This window comes from Microcaecilia unicolor, chromosome 4 (genome assembly GCF_901765095.1).
Source record: "Microcaecilia unicolor chromosome 4, aMicUni1.1, whole genome shotgun sequence".
NCBI classification, from domain to species: domain Eukaryota; kingdom Metazoa; phylum Chordata; class Amphibia; order Gymnophiona; family Siphonopidae; genus Microcaecilia; species Microcaecilia unicolor.
The window spans coordinates 282,057,605-282,077,914 of record NC_044034.1 but is presented as its reverse complement, the minus strand read 5'-3'; the positions used below and the strand labels follow the sequence as shown (position 1 = coordinate 282,077,914).

The following is a 20,310-nucleotide window of genomic DNA, read 5'->3' as shown; positions in this document are numbered from 1 at the left end:
GTGGGTCACAAAGAAATAAACCAGAACAATTCTCTGGGAATAACATAGGCCAAATAGTAAAAGAAAAAGATTATGAATCAATCCTGCAATACAAATTTCTTGAATAAAAATATCTTAATCTTCCTTCTAAATGAGAGATAGAACTGAGAAGGCGAAACAATTACCACAAAATCCTTCCAGAGTCTGCCAGCTGAAATGTTAAAGATTTTTCAAACAACACTAATCACTTTTTACCCCTAGATGAAGGAAAGGCGAAAAAGTTAGCATTACTAGATCTAGATCTGGAGGAAACAACAAAGCACAAATGAAGAAGGAAATAATTTGGAATCAGACCATGTAGTATTTTGAAAAGAAAACAAGATGATTTAAAAAGAACCCTGCCTTCAATTGGTAACCAATGAAGCTTAACATAAAATGAAGAAATGCTATCATATTTTGATAATCCAAAAATTAAGCATATAGTCATGTTTTGCATGGCCTGGAGTCTCTTCAACAACCCCTTAGAATAACCTAAATACAATGAATTGCAGTAATCAATATATGATAGTAGGAGTGCATGCGTATGGCGCTCAAATTAATTTATTTCATTCAACATAGCTCTTGTCAAATTCTGGTTTAACTTGATGTTCGAATACAAGTTGACTTTTGTGTTTTTCCTTTGGAGTCTCCTCTTGGATTTGTTTGACATCCCTACTTTGGTGTTTTTGGACTTGTGCTTGTGTATAGGGGTGTCTCACCCTTTTTCTTGTTTTTAATATTAAACCACACCATCTGGTGATCACTGGATGACAGATAATCACCCACTAGAACATCAGAAACACTCTCCCCATTCATAAGCAATAAGTTCTGTATGGCCCAATCCCACTTGAGTTTCACTATAAACAGCTGGAACAGTTCTCCTTACAGAGAGTCCAGGATCTTCCTACTTACAGAAGACTCCACAATAGGGATATCTCAATCAACATCTGGCATATACTTCCCCTTTCAATTAAATGTCAACTTCAGTCTGTGAAGGAGCCCTGGATATCACACCTATGTAAATACATTTTCCATTCCCTCATTATAGACTGACCCACAGTTCCTCTTCCTTACCCTGTAGCTTCTATAATATGATTAAGGCCTACCTAGGGAAGTGGATTGCTTCGGATTGTGGGAACGCAGCAGTTTAGTGGTGGTATATTCTACTACTTCCATTAGATTGTAACCTTTTTTTTTCTCCATTTAATATCATTGTATGTAATCTGCTTTGATTGTCTGAAACTAAGCGGACAATTAAATAAACGTACACTGTAACCTTGAACCTTAATCCTGCAGTCAGGTTTCAGTCATTGCTTGCATATCTAAAGGATAGAGATAAAGATCACACATCAAAGACCTCTTATTTCAGAAGCCTGCAAAATTTAAAGGCTCCATCTTAAGCCATGTTAAGGATGTCAACAGTAATCAATTCTCATGCTTGCCGCAGCACACAATAAGAATCACAAATACAGGATGATTTTCACTGAACAGTATGGTCTGTGGCCTATTTAAACTGGGAGAAGCAGTCATAATACTAAAAGCCAAGAAGAATCAAGAGAAAAAAAAAGGCAGAAAGTCTGCGTACGAAGGAGGTGTGCAAAGGAACACATGCTGCTCTTTTGGCATGTGCTGGTGGCAGCTGCATGTTGCAGAGACCACTAAATTCAAGGGCCTTCAGTGTGTCACCTCAACTTCAGGGAAGCAGGTGGGGCAGAATCAGGAACAGACGGCGATGATTGGTAAGACTCAACATGGGGGCAATGGGTGGGAAAGAATCAGGATTAGATAGTGATGACTGAAGCCATAAAAACATATCTGACATTTTCCCCTTCTCCTTTACACTGACCTTCTTTGTAGCCTCTGGAGCCTACACCTCTACATGCCAACCCTTTGGCCCCAGACATCTCAATTCCTGAAGTTTGAAAGGATTGACCCTTTCTTCCTATGCCCATCAGCATTCTACTGCACACAGAACATTCTAAGACACTCTTGTTACATACAGCTTCAGAATCCAAAGTCTATAAAGTATGCTCAGTCTTACCTGACTGGTTAGACTTAATCTTTTCTATGATGGGGATATAGTAATCACATCCAGACACTGGAGGAGTGGGGCTAAAACAGGACATAGAATGCATTGCTGTGCAATGTAATGCACGGTCTTTCTGTTTTTTCAAGAATGCACTCCCCTGCCAGGTACTGGCACAGCAGGGTCAGGCTACTGCTCTCTGGTTCTGGCTCATACAAAGATACACAACAGAATTAGCATCACAATGCCACTGGAACTCCAGTCTATCTTACGAAGTTTGCGCTTATATTAGTGACATCACTCTGCCCAAAGATATGCATATGCAATTGTGACAAGTAATCAAAAGATTCTAGATCCCAACTGGGCACACATAAAAGGTCACTCAACCATACATGAACTCTCACACTTACCAGCTGTACAGTTGAAGGGTTACAGTTGTCCTGTAACACATCCGAAACCACTCCAGATAAAGGTAGGCCTCAATTTTCTGGCTCCACTGTAGATATACGCTCAGGTCAATCAATTGCAAAGGCTAATGTGTGCTTGTCCACTAGCAACTCCCAGTTCTTACTAGAACCATACTCAGGTATGTTCATGCCATGCATATGGTAACATCAAGTGCTTACCTCTCATGATCACGCTCCTCAGTTCCTAACTGGTTGACCGGCTCTATTTTACTCTCTGATAGGAGTGGCTACTCCTCCAATTGTGCTACCTCTTTCTGGGCTCTCCTTGGTGAGCAGAGGAAAGGCAAGACAGACACGTGTAAATGTAAACACTCAGGTGTGTTAAGTTATCACAGAACCCCAAGTGATGTAGCTATTTATTTCTTTTTTTATATAGCTGCTCTCACTATACGTACCACCAGGTACATGTGGATTTCCGCTAATCCAGATATTTTACAACATACTCTATATTCAGTGAAATACCTTAAACATTCCGAATCAGACATCCCATTTTCTGCCTAGACACCTTATACAAAATCAGGCTTAATAGCTGTTTTTTTAAACATCCTTAAGTTCCGAATGCCCATTAACACTTAATGCAGCTCAGTAAACAGGTCCCTCAATGCAATAACTGAAAAGTACGAACTGGAGTCACAGAATAGATTTACACAATCAGTAGAATGTTTTGATATCTACAAAGTGACATTTCTTGAGACCCTCTTTAAATAAGTCTTTGGTGTGTTTTCAATTATTTTGTGACAATGTGTATTTAAAGAGGTAGTACTGGTAGTTTTATAAAGATAATTCAGTTGAAAGATAAATGAAATGAAATAAAAATAATTAGAATATGCCTTTATAATTTGATATGTTTAATTTGTAGTTAACATTACGGCTGGCTCACATGCCAGGATACCCTATTTTAGCCGTAAACATACTGCTGAGTTTTTGCAGTTGACATGTATTAAAATTGCCATTAAAACATGTGCACTGCAAATTTTTTCCATACCTTGGTAAACAGGCTCCAAAATACATTAGGAAAGAGTTTGTAGTTCAAAATGCAGGTTGGGCCAAGGATGGCATGGGTAGAAGTGGCCAAAGGCATGCGTGTTCTTTTCCTCTTCAATCAGACAATCAGAGTGATCAGAGTTACAAGGACTGTGTGTACCATCACGCAAATCTTGCCAACCCATAACATTACAAAGTTCTATGGAATTCATTGCCGGAGAACGTGGTACGGGCGGTTAGCTTGACGGAGTTTAAAAAGGGGTTAGATAGATTCCTAAAGGACAAGTCCATAGACCGCTATTAAATGGACTGGAAAAATTCCTCATTTTTAGGTATAACTTGTCTGGAATGTTTTTACGTTTGGGGAGCGTGCCAGGTGCCCTTGACCTGGATTGGCCACTGTCGGTGACAGGATGCTGGGCTAGATGGACCTTTGGTCTTTCCCAGTATGGCACTACTTATGTACTTATGTACTGTAACCTTTATCTTAGTTGCAAAATTGAGGGAGGTGAAAAGACCCGATTAAAAATAAATGTTACTACTGAAGATGTCTCAAAATTACCTCTCCTTTATATTCCACTGCTTTAATTCCTGCATATACTGGAACAAAACTACTTGCTAGAAGGACCTACAAAGGAAAATAAAAGATTTTCAAATTATAAAATGAGGACATGCATGCAACAGTGAAATAATCCAGAATAGTAAAGGGACATAAAATCCTGTATCCTCTCAAAAAAGGGGTTTCACATCTTTATAGATGTATATCAAAGACATCTACTACATAGTTTAATTCTTAAGCATTTCAGGCCTCAAAATATCTACAGCTAGGAGCCCTTTTACTAAGGTGTGCCGAAAAATGGGATGTGCTAGTGTAGGCGTGTGTTTTGGGCACGCGCAGATCAATTTTTCAGCACACCTGTAAAAAAGGCCTTTTTATATTTTTGCCAAAAATAGACGTGCAGCAAAATAAAAATTGGTTCGCGTCCATTTTGGGTCTGAGACCTTACCACCAGTCATCGACTTAGCGGTAAGTTCTCAAACTGTAACCGTGCGGTAATCGTCTATGCGCATAGAATGACAATTACCACCCGGTTTCTGCTGAGTGCCAGAAAATTTTTAAAAAAAAGTTCCGGTGCGCTTAGCAGACGTGTGTCAAAAAATTAAATTAACGCAAGGGCCATGCAGAAGCTGGGCGGTAACTCAAAATTGACACTCGTTGGGCATGCATAGGCGCCTACGCGGGTTAGTAAAAGGGCCCCCTAGTGTTTTATTGGTAACCTTTTACTGGACTGTAACAACTGCAAAAAAGAAAAAGGCCTACCAGTATATGAATTTTAAATCCACATTGATTCCAGGTGATCCAAGAGCTGATGTTCAAAAGCATGTGGGATAAGTTTTACATTGTCCACAATGTGAACAAGTATTGGAGCACCTTTGTTTTTTTTATTAATTTTTTTATGTACGTACACTTTTTCTTGGAAATGGCATTTGCAGAGTTGAAAATACAGCATACTCTATGCGTATTATTTTCCTTCTTTCCATTTCCCAAACCCAACAAGGAACATCTCTCATAAGGAATGCTTTACTAAGGGTTTTTTCTCTTATTCTTTATCAGTGGAAAACAGCTTAGTAAATCCATCCCTAAAATGCTGTTTTTTTTCATTTACACATGTCCATTTTGATTTACCGTGGACTAGGAAAGTCATTGGAAAATCAAAGTTCTGCTACTTACAGTGGCTGTTTCAGGCATTTTACTATCTAGAAACAATTTCAATTGTTTAGGGTCAAAGAAAACATTTCTATTATTGAAAACTTTAATCAAACACATTGCGATAAAGGACAGGAAGAACAGTCTCCATGGGCTCTTACCTCCCGTCTCATCTAAAGAACATGTCTTCCTTTATTCAGAGTCTGTTTACAGACATCACAAATAAATCCATATTTATTGACCCAAAAACAGTCTGATTTTGATGGAAACGTCTCAAAACCAGAGTCCTTTTAAATTCAACCAAAAAAAAATTGCTTAATCTGAACATGCCCCATACAAGACTCCAAATAAGTCGTTAACAGGAGGATAAGACTAGGAATCTGTAAGGGTTTTTTCCTGCTCTCTCACTTTGCTGGTCAGAGACCTGGTAAACCTAAACCATCTTTTCCTGATCTAATATGGATTCTGCAGCCTTAGGCCTGAATACATCAGAAACCAGCTTTCTACAGAGGAAAAATACTTCTTGTCAGCTGCTGACTTCATTCAAGGAGATGCGTTTACTGCAGCCAAGCCTCCACCTTACTACTGGGAAGGTGCGTAGGAGAGTGCTTTACAGAGACAGTCTCTGGGAGCATCACTGAACCATGGAGGGCTTGTGACTGATAAGAGATTCTTTGCTGCACTCACAAGGCCTCTCATTGTCATTCTGCTGGGCAGAAGTACACAGTTTGTGACTGGTCCATATGTGTCACCTGGACTGAGAGGGATGCCAATGTTGGGCAAAAGAAAAAGAAAGAAGGGCAGAAGAGAATAATATTGCCTGGTGTGTGTAGTGCTCTCACTGAGGAGCTAGAGACTATTCTTCCTAAATACATGTGAACTGTGATTTCTTATGCTAAGAGCTGACAAGGTCAAGTTCAGAAGCAGCTTCCTGGCCTTCCCAAAAACTGTGTAACCAGCTGCTCACAGAGCAGGGACCATGGACTTTTTCCTGATCTACAAGGGCTCGCAGAGTTAAGTGACCTGCTAGAGCCAGAAGAAATCTGATTCTGCACATCACTTGGACTCTGGGACATAAGGGACCAAAAAAGGTGAGAGTTGCAGAAGTTGCAGGAATTTTTTTTTCTTATAGCTCAGAGTTAGTTAGTTTTGGTTTGCCTGTGACTTACTGGTGATAACAGGACCTGTGGTCTGTGGTTATTAGCCTAACATTGCTGCTGTTGGTAATCTTTTCTCAGGATATTATAGTTGTGTAATTACTTATATATATATATATATATATATATATATATATTCTTTCATATATCTATTAGTAATAATCACTATGTTGGTAGTGAACAGAATTTTGTAACTTGCTTTGCACTTTACCATATTGTTATTTTTATATCTATACTAAATATTTCCATTTTGGCATTATTCCTTTAATTGGTACAGCCGGTAGTATTATTATGTATATGGGGTAACCTAATGAACACTGCATTAGGGCACAAAAACCAGTGTTCGATCATTTTAACATAAGTTGTTAAAACATAAAGAACACAGGCTGGTGACCTAATGCAGCTTGATAACTACCCCTAACCATCACCTAATTCAGGATAATAGACAACAGTTTAGAAAAGGAAATATGGAGACAAAAGATGAGAAGCCAAACTTTCTGTGAGCAGTGCAATAGTGAAGAATGAGAAACAGAGATACATTTTCTATTGTATTGTGCAAGCTAAAAAAAAAAACAGACAATGCACCCATTTCCTGAACATGACAAATTGCAACCTCTTAAAACTGAAAATGAAATGTTTTCTTTCATACATTTGTTATCTTGGTAATCAGATTTGTCGCAGTATTTCTTCTCATTTTCTTCTTTTTGGCCCTAAGTATATTTCCAGGGTACTCTTTCCATTTTTTTCTCTCTCCTGTCTTCTTCTCTTGCTTCCCTACATCTGTATGTTATTGATCTTTCCCTTTCATCTTTTTTCCATTTCGCTCTTTAGTGCCTCTACTCAGCAATATCTGACCTCTCCCATCTCTGTCTTGCCCACCTACTAGCATTCTATCTTCCACTCTCATCCTCTGCCCACCTCCCCCATTCCCCTCTTTGCTTCTGACTTATGCTTAGCCTCCCATTCCACCTCTGTCTTTCACACACTCCCCAGTCCTCCATTTCTACTTTCTGCGTTCATTCTCTCCTAGATTTCATCTTTGGGGGGTTATTTACTAAAGACTGATAGTAGAGTGACACTAGCCCATCAGGAATCAAACCCATGGCACACAGATTCCCCCTGCCCTCCTTCCACCCTCTATTGTTAATGAATTGGAGTTTAAGTTCAAAGATCATATAATCCTCCTCCCAGTTTACCTCATTACTTTTGGTTAAAAAAGAATAAAGTTTGGAAAAAAAATGTAAGGCAGACTTTTTCCCTAAACAATGAAAAAGCTGTGTCCACTATATGAATGATAGAGTTATGCATCCAGGGCCAAATTCCGTAAATGGTGCCCCAAATTAGGCACCAAAAAGATCCATGCCAAACTAGTATTCTGCAAGGGCAGAATACTAGCTTAGTGCGGATCTGACGACTAACGCTGGGCACTCAATTTATGCCTGCTAAAACCTGGTGTAATGCTGGCGCTTAACTTAGACACAGATATGACATCATTCTATAGCATTGCCCCTAACTTCTGAGAACACCCCCTGATCCACCTATACTCCCCCCCCCCCCGCCATAGCTACACCCATTTTGAGTTGCACACTATGAAATTTAATCACAGAGGTTATAGGATAGTGACTAGGACAGATGTGCATGCAAATCCAAATTGTTACCAATTAACTCCAATTACCGATTATTGATGTCTCATTAACTAATTTACAAATGAATCTGCCCTGGGTACCCAAATCTGAGTGACCTATATAGAATACAGAGGCTACTGTTATTTGCTATTATCTCGTATTTAGATCTTCCTAAGAATATGGAAAGTTAGGATGGTGCTCCATCCACTTTGCTACTCAGCCTTGGCTAGAGAGATTCTCTCACTTCAGCCCTAGCTGATCTTCGCAGGCTTCAAACTGAATCATGAGTGTGATTTAAGACACATAAAATATCTGGAAGGGCATAGGTCTGCCTCATCTGACATGTAGACTGAGATTGTATATACTTAGTCAGGTTTTACAGGGTTCAAAAGAAGTTTAAACAAGTTGTTGACGAGGAAAAAAAAAACATAAAACATTTTCCAGGTAGATTTGAAAGAGCCGTGCTCATTCCTAGAAATGAGCTACAAGAAACTACTTTTTGGGATCTGTGAGTTCTTGTGACCTAGACTGGCCGCTGTTGAAAACAGGATGTTGGGCTTGATAGCCCTTGATCTGGTTCAGAATAATTTTCTTATCTTAGCTTTCCTGTCAATAGCTCTAGGTCAGAAAGGAAAGCTATTTGGATCTTTTTTTTTTTTTTGTTACATTTGTACCCCGCGCTTTCCCACTCATGGCAGGCTCAATGCAGCTTACATGGGGCAATGGAGGGTTAAGTGACTTGCCCAGAGTCACAAGGAGCTGCCTGTGCCGGGAATCAAACTCAGTTCCTCAGTTCCCCAGGACCAAAGTCCACCACCCTAACCACTAGGCCACTCCTCCACTCCAATCTTTCGACTTGTCTCCTACAGCAAATCTGAGCAAACCAACATTAAAATTTAAGAGGTTACATTTAATCACTCCCAAACTGAGAAAAACAAGTAATTCTACGCTGATCCATAAACAATTGATTTCAGTTTGAATCATGGTTTTGTCTGGCTTTGAGTGCTGAAAAGAAAATTCAGCTATCATAAAAGACAGGTTTAAGCCAGTTCATCAGTCACCATGACTCGGGGGGGGGGGGGGGGGGGGGGCGGAGTTGCTAAGCTGCAGTATTATATCACTTTTCACTGCAACGTAATTTACCTCAATAGTTACTAATCTGTGGTTTCTCAGTACTATAAATTAGTTAACTCCCATGATAAATGAATAACGCATATTCCCCCCCGGATTCTATATATGGTGCCCAGATTTCAGCACCCAAGATGCACATATAACTTAATTAGCTAATAAGCCATTAATGAGCAATAACTGGATGCTACCATTACTGATGTTAACTGGCACCAATTGGGATTTGTGTACACATCTAGCTGCAGGCTAACTCAATGTTGGGTGCCCAAATCTCATAGCATGCAACTCAGGCGACATAGCCATGGGTATGTCAAGGGCATTCCTAAAAGTTGTACGCATTCTTACACAATTATGGGCGTGCGCCCTTTATAGAATGCACTTCATGTTGATCTTTTCTGACACCCATTTTTGAGTGCCATTTATAGAATTTGGCCCATTGTGATCAGCTGCACAAGCTGCTTTATTCTTCTTCCCAGGAGCACAGGGCCACTACTGCATGGCCCAACATTCCCCGAGTAGTAATGTGGTCAATACGAAACATCCAATCACACCAGGAGGAAGGAAGTAGTTGCATACAGTTTATTCCATAAAATAGATTTGTAAATATATGGACCCGACAAGGCACTATCAGCAGCATAATCGAAAGAGAAGGACGCCCATCTTTCGACACAAATCGGAAGATGGGTGTCCTTCTCTCAGGGTCGCCCAAATCGGCATAATCGAAAGCCGATTTTGGGCATCCTCAACTGCTTTCCATTGCGGGGACAACCAAAGTTCACAGGGACGTGTCGGCAGTGTACCGAAGGCGGGGCGGGGGTGTGGTTAAGAGATGGGCATCCTCGGCCGATAATGGAAAAAAGAAGGGCGTCCCTGATGAGCATTTGGCGGACTTTACTTGGTCCAATTTTTTTCACGACCAAGCCTCGAAAAGGTGCCCGAACTGATCAGATGACCACCGGAGGGAATGGGAGATGACCTCCCCTTACTCCCCCAGTGGTCACCAACCCCCTCCCACCCAAAAAGAAAATTAAAAAACATTTTTCCAGCCTCTATGCCAACCTCAAATGTCATGCCCAGCTCCATCAGAGCAGTATGCTGTCCACAGCCGCTGCCTTGATTTCCTCTCCTCTCAGGCCATCCTCGATCCGCTTCAATCCGGCTTTCGCCCACTACACTCGACAGAAACAACACTCTCTAAAGTCTGCAATGACCTGTTCCTTGCCAAATCCAAAGGTCACTATTCCATCCTCATCCTCCTCGACCTATCGGCCGCCTTTGACACCGTCAACCATAATTTACTTCTTGACACACTGTCCTCATTCGGGTTCCAGGGCTCCGTCCTCTCCTGGTTCTCTTCGTACCTTTCCCAACGCACCTTCAGAGTATTTTCTAATGGCTCTTCTTCCACCCCCATCCCGCTCTTTGTTGGGGTTCCTCAAGGATCTGTCCTTGGACCGCTTCTTTTCTCGATCTACACCTCTTCCCTGGGCTCGCTGATCTCATCACATGGTTTCCAGTACCATCTCTATGCTGATGACACCCAGCTTTATCTCTCCACTCCCGACATCACAGTCGAAACCCAGGCCAAAGTTTCGGCCTGCCTCTCAGACATCGCTGTCTGGATGTCCAACCGGCATCTGAAACTGAACATGGCAATGACTGAACTCCTTGTCTTTCCACCCAAACCCTCTTCTCCTCTCTCCCCACTTTCCGTCTCTGTTGACAACGCCCTCATCCTCCTCGTCTCTTCAGCCCGCAATCTCAGAGTCATCTTCGACTCCTCCCTCTCCTTCTCTGCCCATATCCAGCAGACAGCTAAGACCTGTCGCTTCTTCCTCTATAATATTAGCAAAATTCGCCCATTCCTCTCTGAACAGACCACCCGAACCCTCGTCCACTCGCTCGTTACCTCTCGTCTTGACTATTGCAACCTTCTTCTCGCTGGCCTCCCGCTTAGCCATCTATCTCCCCCTTCAATCTGTCCAAAATTCCGCCGCACGTCTTATCTACCGCGTGAACCGATACTCTCATATCACCCCTCTCCTCAAGTCGCTTCACAGGCTCCCGATCCGCTACCGTATACAGTTCAAGCTTCTCCTATTGACCTTCAAAGTGCACTCAATCTGCAGCCCCCCATTACCTCTCTACCCTCCTCTCCCCGTATGTTCCCACCCATAACCTCTGCTCTCAGGACAAATCACTCCTATCCATACCCTTCTCTACTACCGCTAACTCCAGACTCAGCCCCTTCTGCCTCGCATCACCTTATGCCTGGAACAGACTTCCCGAGCCCATACGCCATGCGCCCTCCCTGCCTATCTTCAAGTCCTTACTCAAAGCCCATCTCTTCTCCCTTGCTTTTGGCGCCTAACCACCTTCCCCATTCATGTTACCTACACTGACTACAGAGTTTGTAACCTCTAGATTGTAAGCTACCTACACTCACTACATAAGTTGTAAGTTACCTACACTGGCTACATAGTTTGTAACCTTTAGATTGTAAGCTCTCTTGAGCAGGGACTATCCTTCCCCATGTTAAACTTGTACAGCGCTGCGTAACCCTGGCAGCGCTATAGAAATGCTAAGTAGTAGTAGTATTAGTAGTAGTGTGCAGGTCCCTGGAGCAGGTTTTAGTGGGTGCAGTGCACTTCAGGCAGGCGGACCCAGGCCCATCCCCCCCTAACCTGTTACACTTGTGGTGGTAAATGTGAGCCCTCCAAAACCCACCCGAAACCCACTGTACCCACATGTAGGTGCCCCCCCTTCACCCCTTAGGGCTATGGTAGTGGTGTACAGTTGTGGGGAGTGGGTTTTTTTTTGGGGGGGGGGGGGTTGGGGGGGCTCAGCACCAAAAGTAAGGGAGCTATGCACCTGGGAGCAATTTGTGAAGTCCACTGCAGTGCCCCTAGGGTGCCCGGTTGCTGTCCTGGCATGTGAAGGGGACCAGTGCACTACAAATGCTGGTTCCTCCCATGACCAAAGGGCTTGCATTTGGTCATTTTTGAGATGGGCGTCCTCGGTTTCCATTATCAGCGAAAACCAAGGTCGTCCTTCTCAACATTTAGGTCGACCATCTCTTAGGTCGACCTAAATGTTGAGATTTGGGTGTCCCCGACTGTATTATTGAAATGAAAGATGGACGCCCATCTTGTTTCAATAATACAGGATGCCCCGCCTCTTCGCGGGGACGTCCTCCGAGATAGGCACCCCCATTCGAAAATGCCCCTCTATGTCTCAGCCAGAATGTCTGCCTCAGGAGTCTTTATGTGAGTAAAAAGAGTTGCATGGGGACAGAAATATAACCCGTCCTTGCCAGAATCTAACCTGTCCCCATGGGAAAATTTAACCCATTCCCATGGGAAACATAACCTGTCCCCGCTGGGAATCTAACCCATCTCTGCTGAAAGTAATCTCCATCCCAGCTCCCGGCCTGCCCAGCCCTTGCCATGCAGCAGTCACCTTGACCACCCCCTCCCCCAAGAAAGCCAGATTTTATATGTAGAAATACTAGTAAAAGTAACATAAATCGATTTCTTTCATACTCTGCTAAGACAGCAGTTGTGCAGATCAGCACAGGACCCAAAGCAGTCCAAATTCCAAAACAAGTAAAGTCAGAAACAACACAATTTATACCTAATTGATCAACCACCCTTGGGATTCACACCTTTGGGTTTAAAAAAGCAAAACCATATGCATGTAAGGACTGGATAAATGAATTAAAACAAAGTTTAAAGCAAATGCCCTTAATATGTAATACTTGGTAGCAATAATGAAACAGTGATGAAATATTCAAATAGCAAGCAGCCTGGGGCAACAGCTTTATTTTCTACTGAACATGATTAATTTTGTATGAACTTTGCGGCTAATAGTGTGCTGAACTGGACAGTGTTGGCACACACAGACTGCTGTTGGACAAAACGTCTGCAAGAAGGAAGCCCTAATTATTCAATATCTCTCTGTGAAAAAGTAGTAATAAATAAGTCAAGTGAATTTTTTATAATATACCATTGCAATCCAGAAAACAAAAGGAGCAAGTTCCCACATACCATCTTTTTCTTTTGATGTAGGCACAAGGGGAAGAATATTTTAAATGTTCCTAGCTTTCAACCTAATTCATGTTTAATGTGGGATATAAATGTCATAAATAAAGTAAATAGATAGAAATGCTGAATGTTGAGCACCTGATGTCTGTTTTAGTGGCCCTTTACCAGGAGAAAAAAATCTATGCATGAATATAATAGTGCTAGGGTGAGGTCCCTATAACAAGTCCCTCCAAATGACACACTGATTACGATTTGTAACAAATTACTACTCTACCTATGAAAAGTTATTCTGTTATTATACTTCCTCAGTGTACATCCATATGCTGCACAAGCCAGCACGTTTGAAAATATAAGTGAGATTAAATAAAAATGTTACCAACAATAAAGAACGACAATGTGGATGCAGCTCCTCATAGGTTTGCTTGATTTGTTGTGTATGGCAATGATGGCTGCACAAGGAAGGGGAAACGGAGACACACCCAAATGGCTTTAACTTTTTATCATCCCGACTCCATCCATCCACCTCTCCTCCGGCCCTGGGTGCCCTCCTGGCACATACCTCAAGGCACCCTGGTGGTCTAGTGGCTTGTTCGGGGCAGGAAAGATCCCCACTCATTCTGCCTGCTTCTGCTGATCCTCTTGGTGGCCTTGCAGGACTTCCGTGGAAGTCTCAGTAGCTATTTTTATTTTATTTTTTTAATTTTTTTACATTTGTACCCCGCGCTTTGCCATTCTTGGCAGGCTCAATGCGGCTTACATGGGGCAATGGAGGGTTAAGTGACTTGCCCAGAGTCACAAGGAGCTGCCTGTGCCTGAAGTGGGAATCGAACTCAGTTCCTCAGTTCCCCAGGACCAAAGTCCATCACCCTAACCACTAGGCCACTCCTAGGCAAGAGGATCAGCACCATGGTAGTGGGCAGGAAAGAGTGGAAAGCCACTTCTGCGGGGATTCCCACTCAAATGCAGCTCTTTAGTAAGAAGTCCAAGTGTGATAGAAAAACTTCACAAAAAGATGCTAAAGGTACCTATAGTCTTTAAAAAGACTATGAATCTAAAGCACAAACAAAGCAGCTTGTTACCATGGTCGATATTACCCACCGAGGCAGGTACTCTGCCCCGAAACACTGTGCCTTGTCGGGTACATATATTTATAAATCATCTATTTTATAGAGTAGATCATATGCAACTAATTCTCTCCTCCTGGTGTGACTGGATGTGTCCTGTTGACCACAGTACAACTTTGTCTAATTTGTTACGTGTGTAGTGGTGTTCATTCATCCACTTCGGTGGTTGTTTTTTTTAACAACATTCCCTGAGACATCTTAGCTGGTGCTTAGCAAATTGAAGTTTAGATCTCCTCCACAGAACAAACCCAGGACCCCATAAAAGGGCAGCCGGGGGGGGGGGGGGGGGGGGGGCTGGAGGCTACCTACTGCTATATGTTCCTGCCTTGCTGGGCTCTGGGTTCAAAGTGCCACCTGTTGACCCTGGAGAGGGAAAATAATGCCAGTTCTAATCTAGTGTTACGTTTACAAATATTTTACAGCTTTCGAAGTTCAACCCAAGCTTTGCTGTTTGATTTGCATAATAAGATTCTCTGCATGCATTTACATCTCATTATGCAGTATAATTTTGCCATTAAACGCATGCTAAGAAGCAAATGTGATGCATTATCCTTTTAATGCAAGTTAGCAGCTATTCCCCTTATAATGCAATTTTCAAACAACCATTCTATTGCGGCAAAAAAGGACTTATTTCCAATCTGTTTTTGGGCTCAAAAATTCGTATTTTTCCTGATCTCTCAAGGCCTACACAGATGAGACGGAGGGCCTTTTTGGAACTCCGCCCTAGGGTGGTAGCACTGGGAGCAACTTTTATATTATGTTTTCCTTGTTATTGTAATGTAATGCTTGAGGGTAAACAGTTTCAATTTGTAGACCCAAAACAGTTAAAACAATTTCTAGATGCTAGAGTGGAATTGAATGTTGTGTGCCCTCCCTAAATGCAGGCTGGGGTCTGAACCAGAGGTTGCAACCACTAGTCCTTAATTATTGCTATATGTTTTACTTTAAATTCTAAATTCTTGGATTCCAAAATTTCCTAAACTTGTGGACAGAAAGGCTGTTAATGATATTTCTCTTTATTTTTATTTTTGCCTTTTGTATAAATGCCGATTGCATATTCACGTATTGTGATGATATATGGAAATATATGAATAAAGAAATAATTTTAAAAAAAAGGACTTATTTCCACATTGCAGTACCTTTAAATTGACGATATAAGATTAACTGAATGTAGCTGTACATTTTATCCCTGTGGCAGATAATGTACAATAATAGTATTATCCTATGTTTATCCTTAGTAATGACCTCTTACATACTTTCTAACACAATATAACAGCAACAGAGAATGAATGTGGCCACAGTGTTAATTTTCCAAGCTGGTCTGGTAGTGGCTATCACAAGAATATTTGACCTTTTACCTTAATGAGGTCCTCCCTGGAGGCAAAATTTGAAACCAAGTAATTCTCCCTGGTTCTGATGTTTGTGATTGATACAAAGAGACGATTCTCTGCCACCTCATGCGCATTAGAAGGAAGAATAGACTCTATTCCTGCCCTAAAGAAAATGATAAAACATTACCAATCCTTAAATAACCTATTAAATATTTGAAAGGACGCATGCAGAATTTTCCTTGGTTAGTAAAAACGTCCACTCATACCCCTGGATTCTATATATGGCACTCAGATTTGAGTATGCTTACAAGATGTGCGTGCAACATAATTGGCTAACAAGCTGTTAACCAATAACAGCATGCTAACCACCAATTATTGGTGTTAATTGGTGCCAATTAAGATCTGTGCAAACATCTGGCTGTGTGCTATTCTATGATGCTGGGGGCCTAAATCCTATAGCATGCAATCCAAAAGGGGGCCTGGCCAAGGGAGGGGCATGAGTGGGTCATGGGAATTCCAAAAAACTGCATGCAATGTTATAGAATATTGGGTTTCTGCACCCAACTGGTCACCAGGATTTACAACAGATTAGGTCTCGCATGGGAACTGGCGTTAAGTGCTATTCAATAAAGGGCTTGCACACAGTGGAATAAGTCAACCAACATGCCCACGAAGACCAAAGTTTGTTCTTTAAACAAGATGTGCTGATGCACCAACCCAACACGGGTCTGTAGGAACTGAATGGCTTCCTCTCATTTACCAAACTGAGAATTGGCGGTACGACTTTGTAAAAGAGGCCCTAATACCTACCCAAACAGACTGATAGCAAGCTAATGATATGACTTCCTTATTAAGTGATTATGTGGTAGTTTTAATAGACATTGGAGGTCATCTTAGAATGGCTGAGTGGTGTATGTGATGTATGCCATTTACATGTGTAAATGACATACCCTTATAAATACTGATTTTACACTACTACTTTTTACATGTGTAGATACTGCAAGATGCATAGATTCTAAGCAGGAATGTTCTGGTCATATTTTAGGGTGTCCAAAAATATATATCTTTATTCTTGATTTCATACAGAAATGCATAGCTATTTTAAAAAATGGCTCTTAAGCTGTCAAATAAGTATGTGTGCTCCTTATCTGGCATCTTAATTCCTTGTAAGCACTATTAGGGAGCATAGGTGCCCTTTTGATCGTTGCCAGCTGCTGAGGCAGGAGAGTCTAGTGCCAGACACTAGGAAGAGTCCACAGTAAAAGCTTGGGGTGGGATCATTTTGCTCCCAGAAAAAAAGTCCATGGGATAGGGTATCTTTGTGCTCTTGTCAGGTCTGGGGGTGGGGGTAGGGGTATGGTGAATACTGGACAGATCTGGTTGCGGGATGGGTCTTTTTACTAGACAGCTCTTTGTAATGCTATAGCCAGGAACCTCCAATGTCCCTAACTGCAGGACCACTGATCGCAGTTTTGCTGTTGTCACCCCTAGCAGGAAATCCTCCAATGCCCCCCTTCATAGTGGGGTTCCCCAGGGATCAGTCCTTTCTCTACTTTTCTTCAATATTTTCATTAGTTCCCTGGAAATGTTACTTCAAGATTATAACACACATTTCTTCACCTATGCTGATAATATTCTGTTGATTTATCCTGTGTCACCTCTGATCATGAACCTATCTCCTCTCCACAATGTTTTACAATCACTCTCATTCTGGTTATTGACACATCGACTTGTCCTCAATCCTGCCAAGTCTACTGCATATTGGATTTCAGGATTTGCACCTAAACCCACTGGTCCACTCTCATTTCTTTAATCTATCCGGATTTTAATTGGCCTTCGATATTCAGATTTCTCAAGTTGTTAAAAAAGGTTTCTTCTGGCTCCTTAGGCTACGCTCTCACATTTTCTGGATCTAGCTTCATTACACACTCTTATTCATGTCTTCATTATGTCATGCCTTGATTACTGTAATACAGTTTATGCTGGTTTGCCACAGTCGCAACTTCACTACTGACAACCGTTACAAAACTCAGCAATTTGACTTTATCACTCCTCTCATGATTCAGGTTCATTAGCTTCCTGTGTCATTTCGCATAGAACTTAAAATTCTTACTCACAAGACACTACACCATGGTAATCCACACTATCTAGCGTCTTCAATCATTCCTTATACCCCTTATCGGACTCTGCGACCTCAATGCCAATCAGCTAGTTCTTCCCTCTCCTAAGCAAGCCCACTATGAGTCACCTCGAGCCTCTGCATTCTTTTTCTTGGCCTATTCCCTTTGGAACAGCTTGCCTAACTATTTGAAAAATGAGCTTTCCTTACCCAAATTTAAGGCAAAACTTAAGGCCATTTTCTTTTCAACAGCATTTGGATTGGGTTCCAGTTAGGTATCGGCTTGCAAGTTTGAGAAATTCCCCGCCCTCTCTGTTCCCTTCTCATCCCCTTTTTCCCTCTCCTTTTTGTCTCGTCTTGGGTTATGTGTTATTTTATATTGCATAATAGATTCTTTCCTATTTTTAATGGAGTTATTTTCTTAAATTTGTATTGAACTGTTTTTATTGTAACCTGCTTTGACCTTCTTTTAGCTAAAGTCTCTAAATAAACATAAACAAACTTAATAATGGTCTCAGAAGGCTCCACTTTAAATATCTGCGTCATAAAAATCACTGCTCCCACTGGACATGCACTGCATTTTCCTGGGTTCTTCTTGGTATTTTACAAAAAAGACTCCTTGTTCATCAGATTCTTTAGTAAAACACTGAAGTAATTAAGTGCTTCCCCCAAGCTGGACATCATAGCTCTCCTTGCAGTGCCATATCTAAAATGGACCTTGTCTGTCAACCTTGACAGCTGGTTAGCTCAAGTACAAAATCTCTGGTTACTATTGAAAATAAAATTGCAGGTTGTTGAAAGTCAATCAAGACTTATTAATTGAAGGAGTCAGGATCCTAGTAGAGCAGTCACTAGCCACAATTTCTTAATTAATTTTGTAAAAAAAATTGAATTCTTGCTATTTAGACAAGGTAATAAACTTTGAGATTTCAAATACGTAATAAATGAAATCTGTCTTATCCAATTATAATTCCTGTTAGATCTATGAGAAACACAAAAGGTGTAGCATACAAGCAGCAAAGGGGTAGGGAAGACCCAGTTCTTGAAGGAGTATGTAACATAAGAGATGAAGAGCATGTTTTTTTCTTTGGCTGCTTTTGATTTATCCAGCTGAAGAAAGAATTTAAAATGAGAATATTCAGTAAACAATTACTTAGGACAGCTGGACTCACAAAGGGAAGTACCTTAAAATTAATGAGAATGAGATATAACAGCTATTAGGCCAGCTGTGGATCATTAATATTTGGACCCTATAGTAAAGTGAATTTTTTGATTGCAGATAAATACTAATTATGAGGCCCTTGCAAAAAGTGTCCTGTGGCAGTGCAAGCGCGTCTTTTGGCCACGTGCCGGGCAAATTTTTGCCATGTCCTGGAAAAAGGGCCTTTTTTTTAAGGGGCCTGAAAATGGACGTGCGGGAAAATAAAAACCAGCGAGCATCCGTTTTCAGCCTAAGACCTTACCGCCACTCATTGACTTAGCGGTAAAGTCTCACACGCTACTCAGGCAGTAGGCATGCAGCGAATGTCCACTGCTGTTTACCGCCAGGTAAGCAACACACGGTAGAAAATAGAAAATATTTTCTACTGCGCGTTTTCGGTGTGCCAAATTCAGAATTACTGCCTGGGCATGCAGTAGCCGGTAATGCTGATTTGGCGCATGCTGGACATGCGCAGGCCCTTAAGCACCTTTGTAAAAGGGCCCCCTAAGGGATTAAAAGTGAAGAAAATAAAATGGACTTGATGCTAGGATTATCAATTAATGTACCATTCTAAACTTGTAGTTACAGAAAGCTCTCTCCCTGCAATTGTAGGGAGGGTACCCATATTAGTGAGCTCGCCACCCTCCCCCTGACAGATTTGGTTGTTGAGAAAGGATAGAGGAGGGAAGGAGCACATTTGGCAGGTCAGTGGGAAGATACGCCAGTGGGAAGAGTCATCTGATAGAGCTTAACTTTTGTGGACTTCTGGGTGGGAATTTGCTCCAGTGGCTGTACACTGGGGAGGCTGGCTTCTATGCTAAGGGGTGGATTAGAAAATGAGAGAGTACGGAATGTCACAGCATTAGCATTGTTTAAGGCACAAATATTTTAGACCCCTCACTTTAACCTCTGATAGGCATAAAGGAATGGGAGAGAAGCAGGGCATAATCCCTTGGTTTCTGAGGGTGTGTGTTACCACCCTGTGGTAAAGGAAAGGTAGCTCTGAGTAAGAAGAGACATTCTAGCATGGTGTTATCGGGGGTTGGGATATTTGAGGGGTCAGAATGATGATTATATGGTACCTCATTTGGCTAGGTTGACACTAACTAGTTGGATAGCCAAGGGTATTTGGGCTTGGACTGTATTGAGGATGATGTCGACCAAAGTGAAAGAAATGTGTTGTATTATTGAATATATGCTAGTAGTTGGGATCACTGGCATTTTATCAAAGCTAATTTGCATATTTAACAAATGGTCTTGCCCACTTCTAGTCATATGACCTATGCAGAAGCCACAGAATTGAGGATCTGGCCAAGCCCAGCCCACCCTCTGTCTGAGCCCCACACTTTTTGATGACATCACTGAAGTGACATCATAAT

General features: G+C 41.6%; 1 protein-coding gene across 3 annotated transcripts in view; it reads right to left on the bottom strand.

Annotated features, from left to right (window-relative positions):
* The window catches only part of PNPLA4 (patatin like phospholipase domain containing 4), a 116,598-nt gene that overhangs the window by 30,347 nt on the left and 65,941 nt on the right, over positions 1-20,310 (bottom strand). For all 3 annotated transcript variants that reach the window (XM_030201629.1, XM_030201632.1, XM_030201631.1), the window contains 2 exons: positions 15,639-15,774; positions 4,058-4,123 (listed from right to left, as the gene is read on the bottom strand). In XM_030201629.1, coding sequence (XP_030057489.1) covers positions 4,058-4,123; positions 15,639-15,774 — 202 coding nt within the window. The remainder of the gene's footprint in view (positions 1-4,057; positions 4,124-15,638; positions 15,775-20,310) is intronic.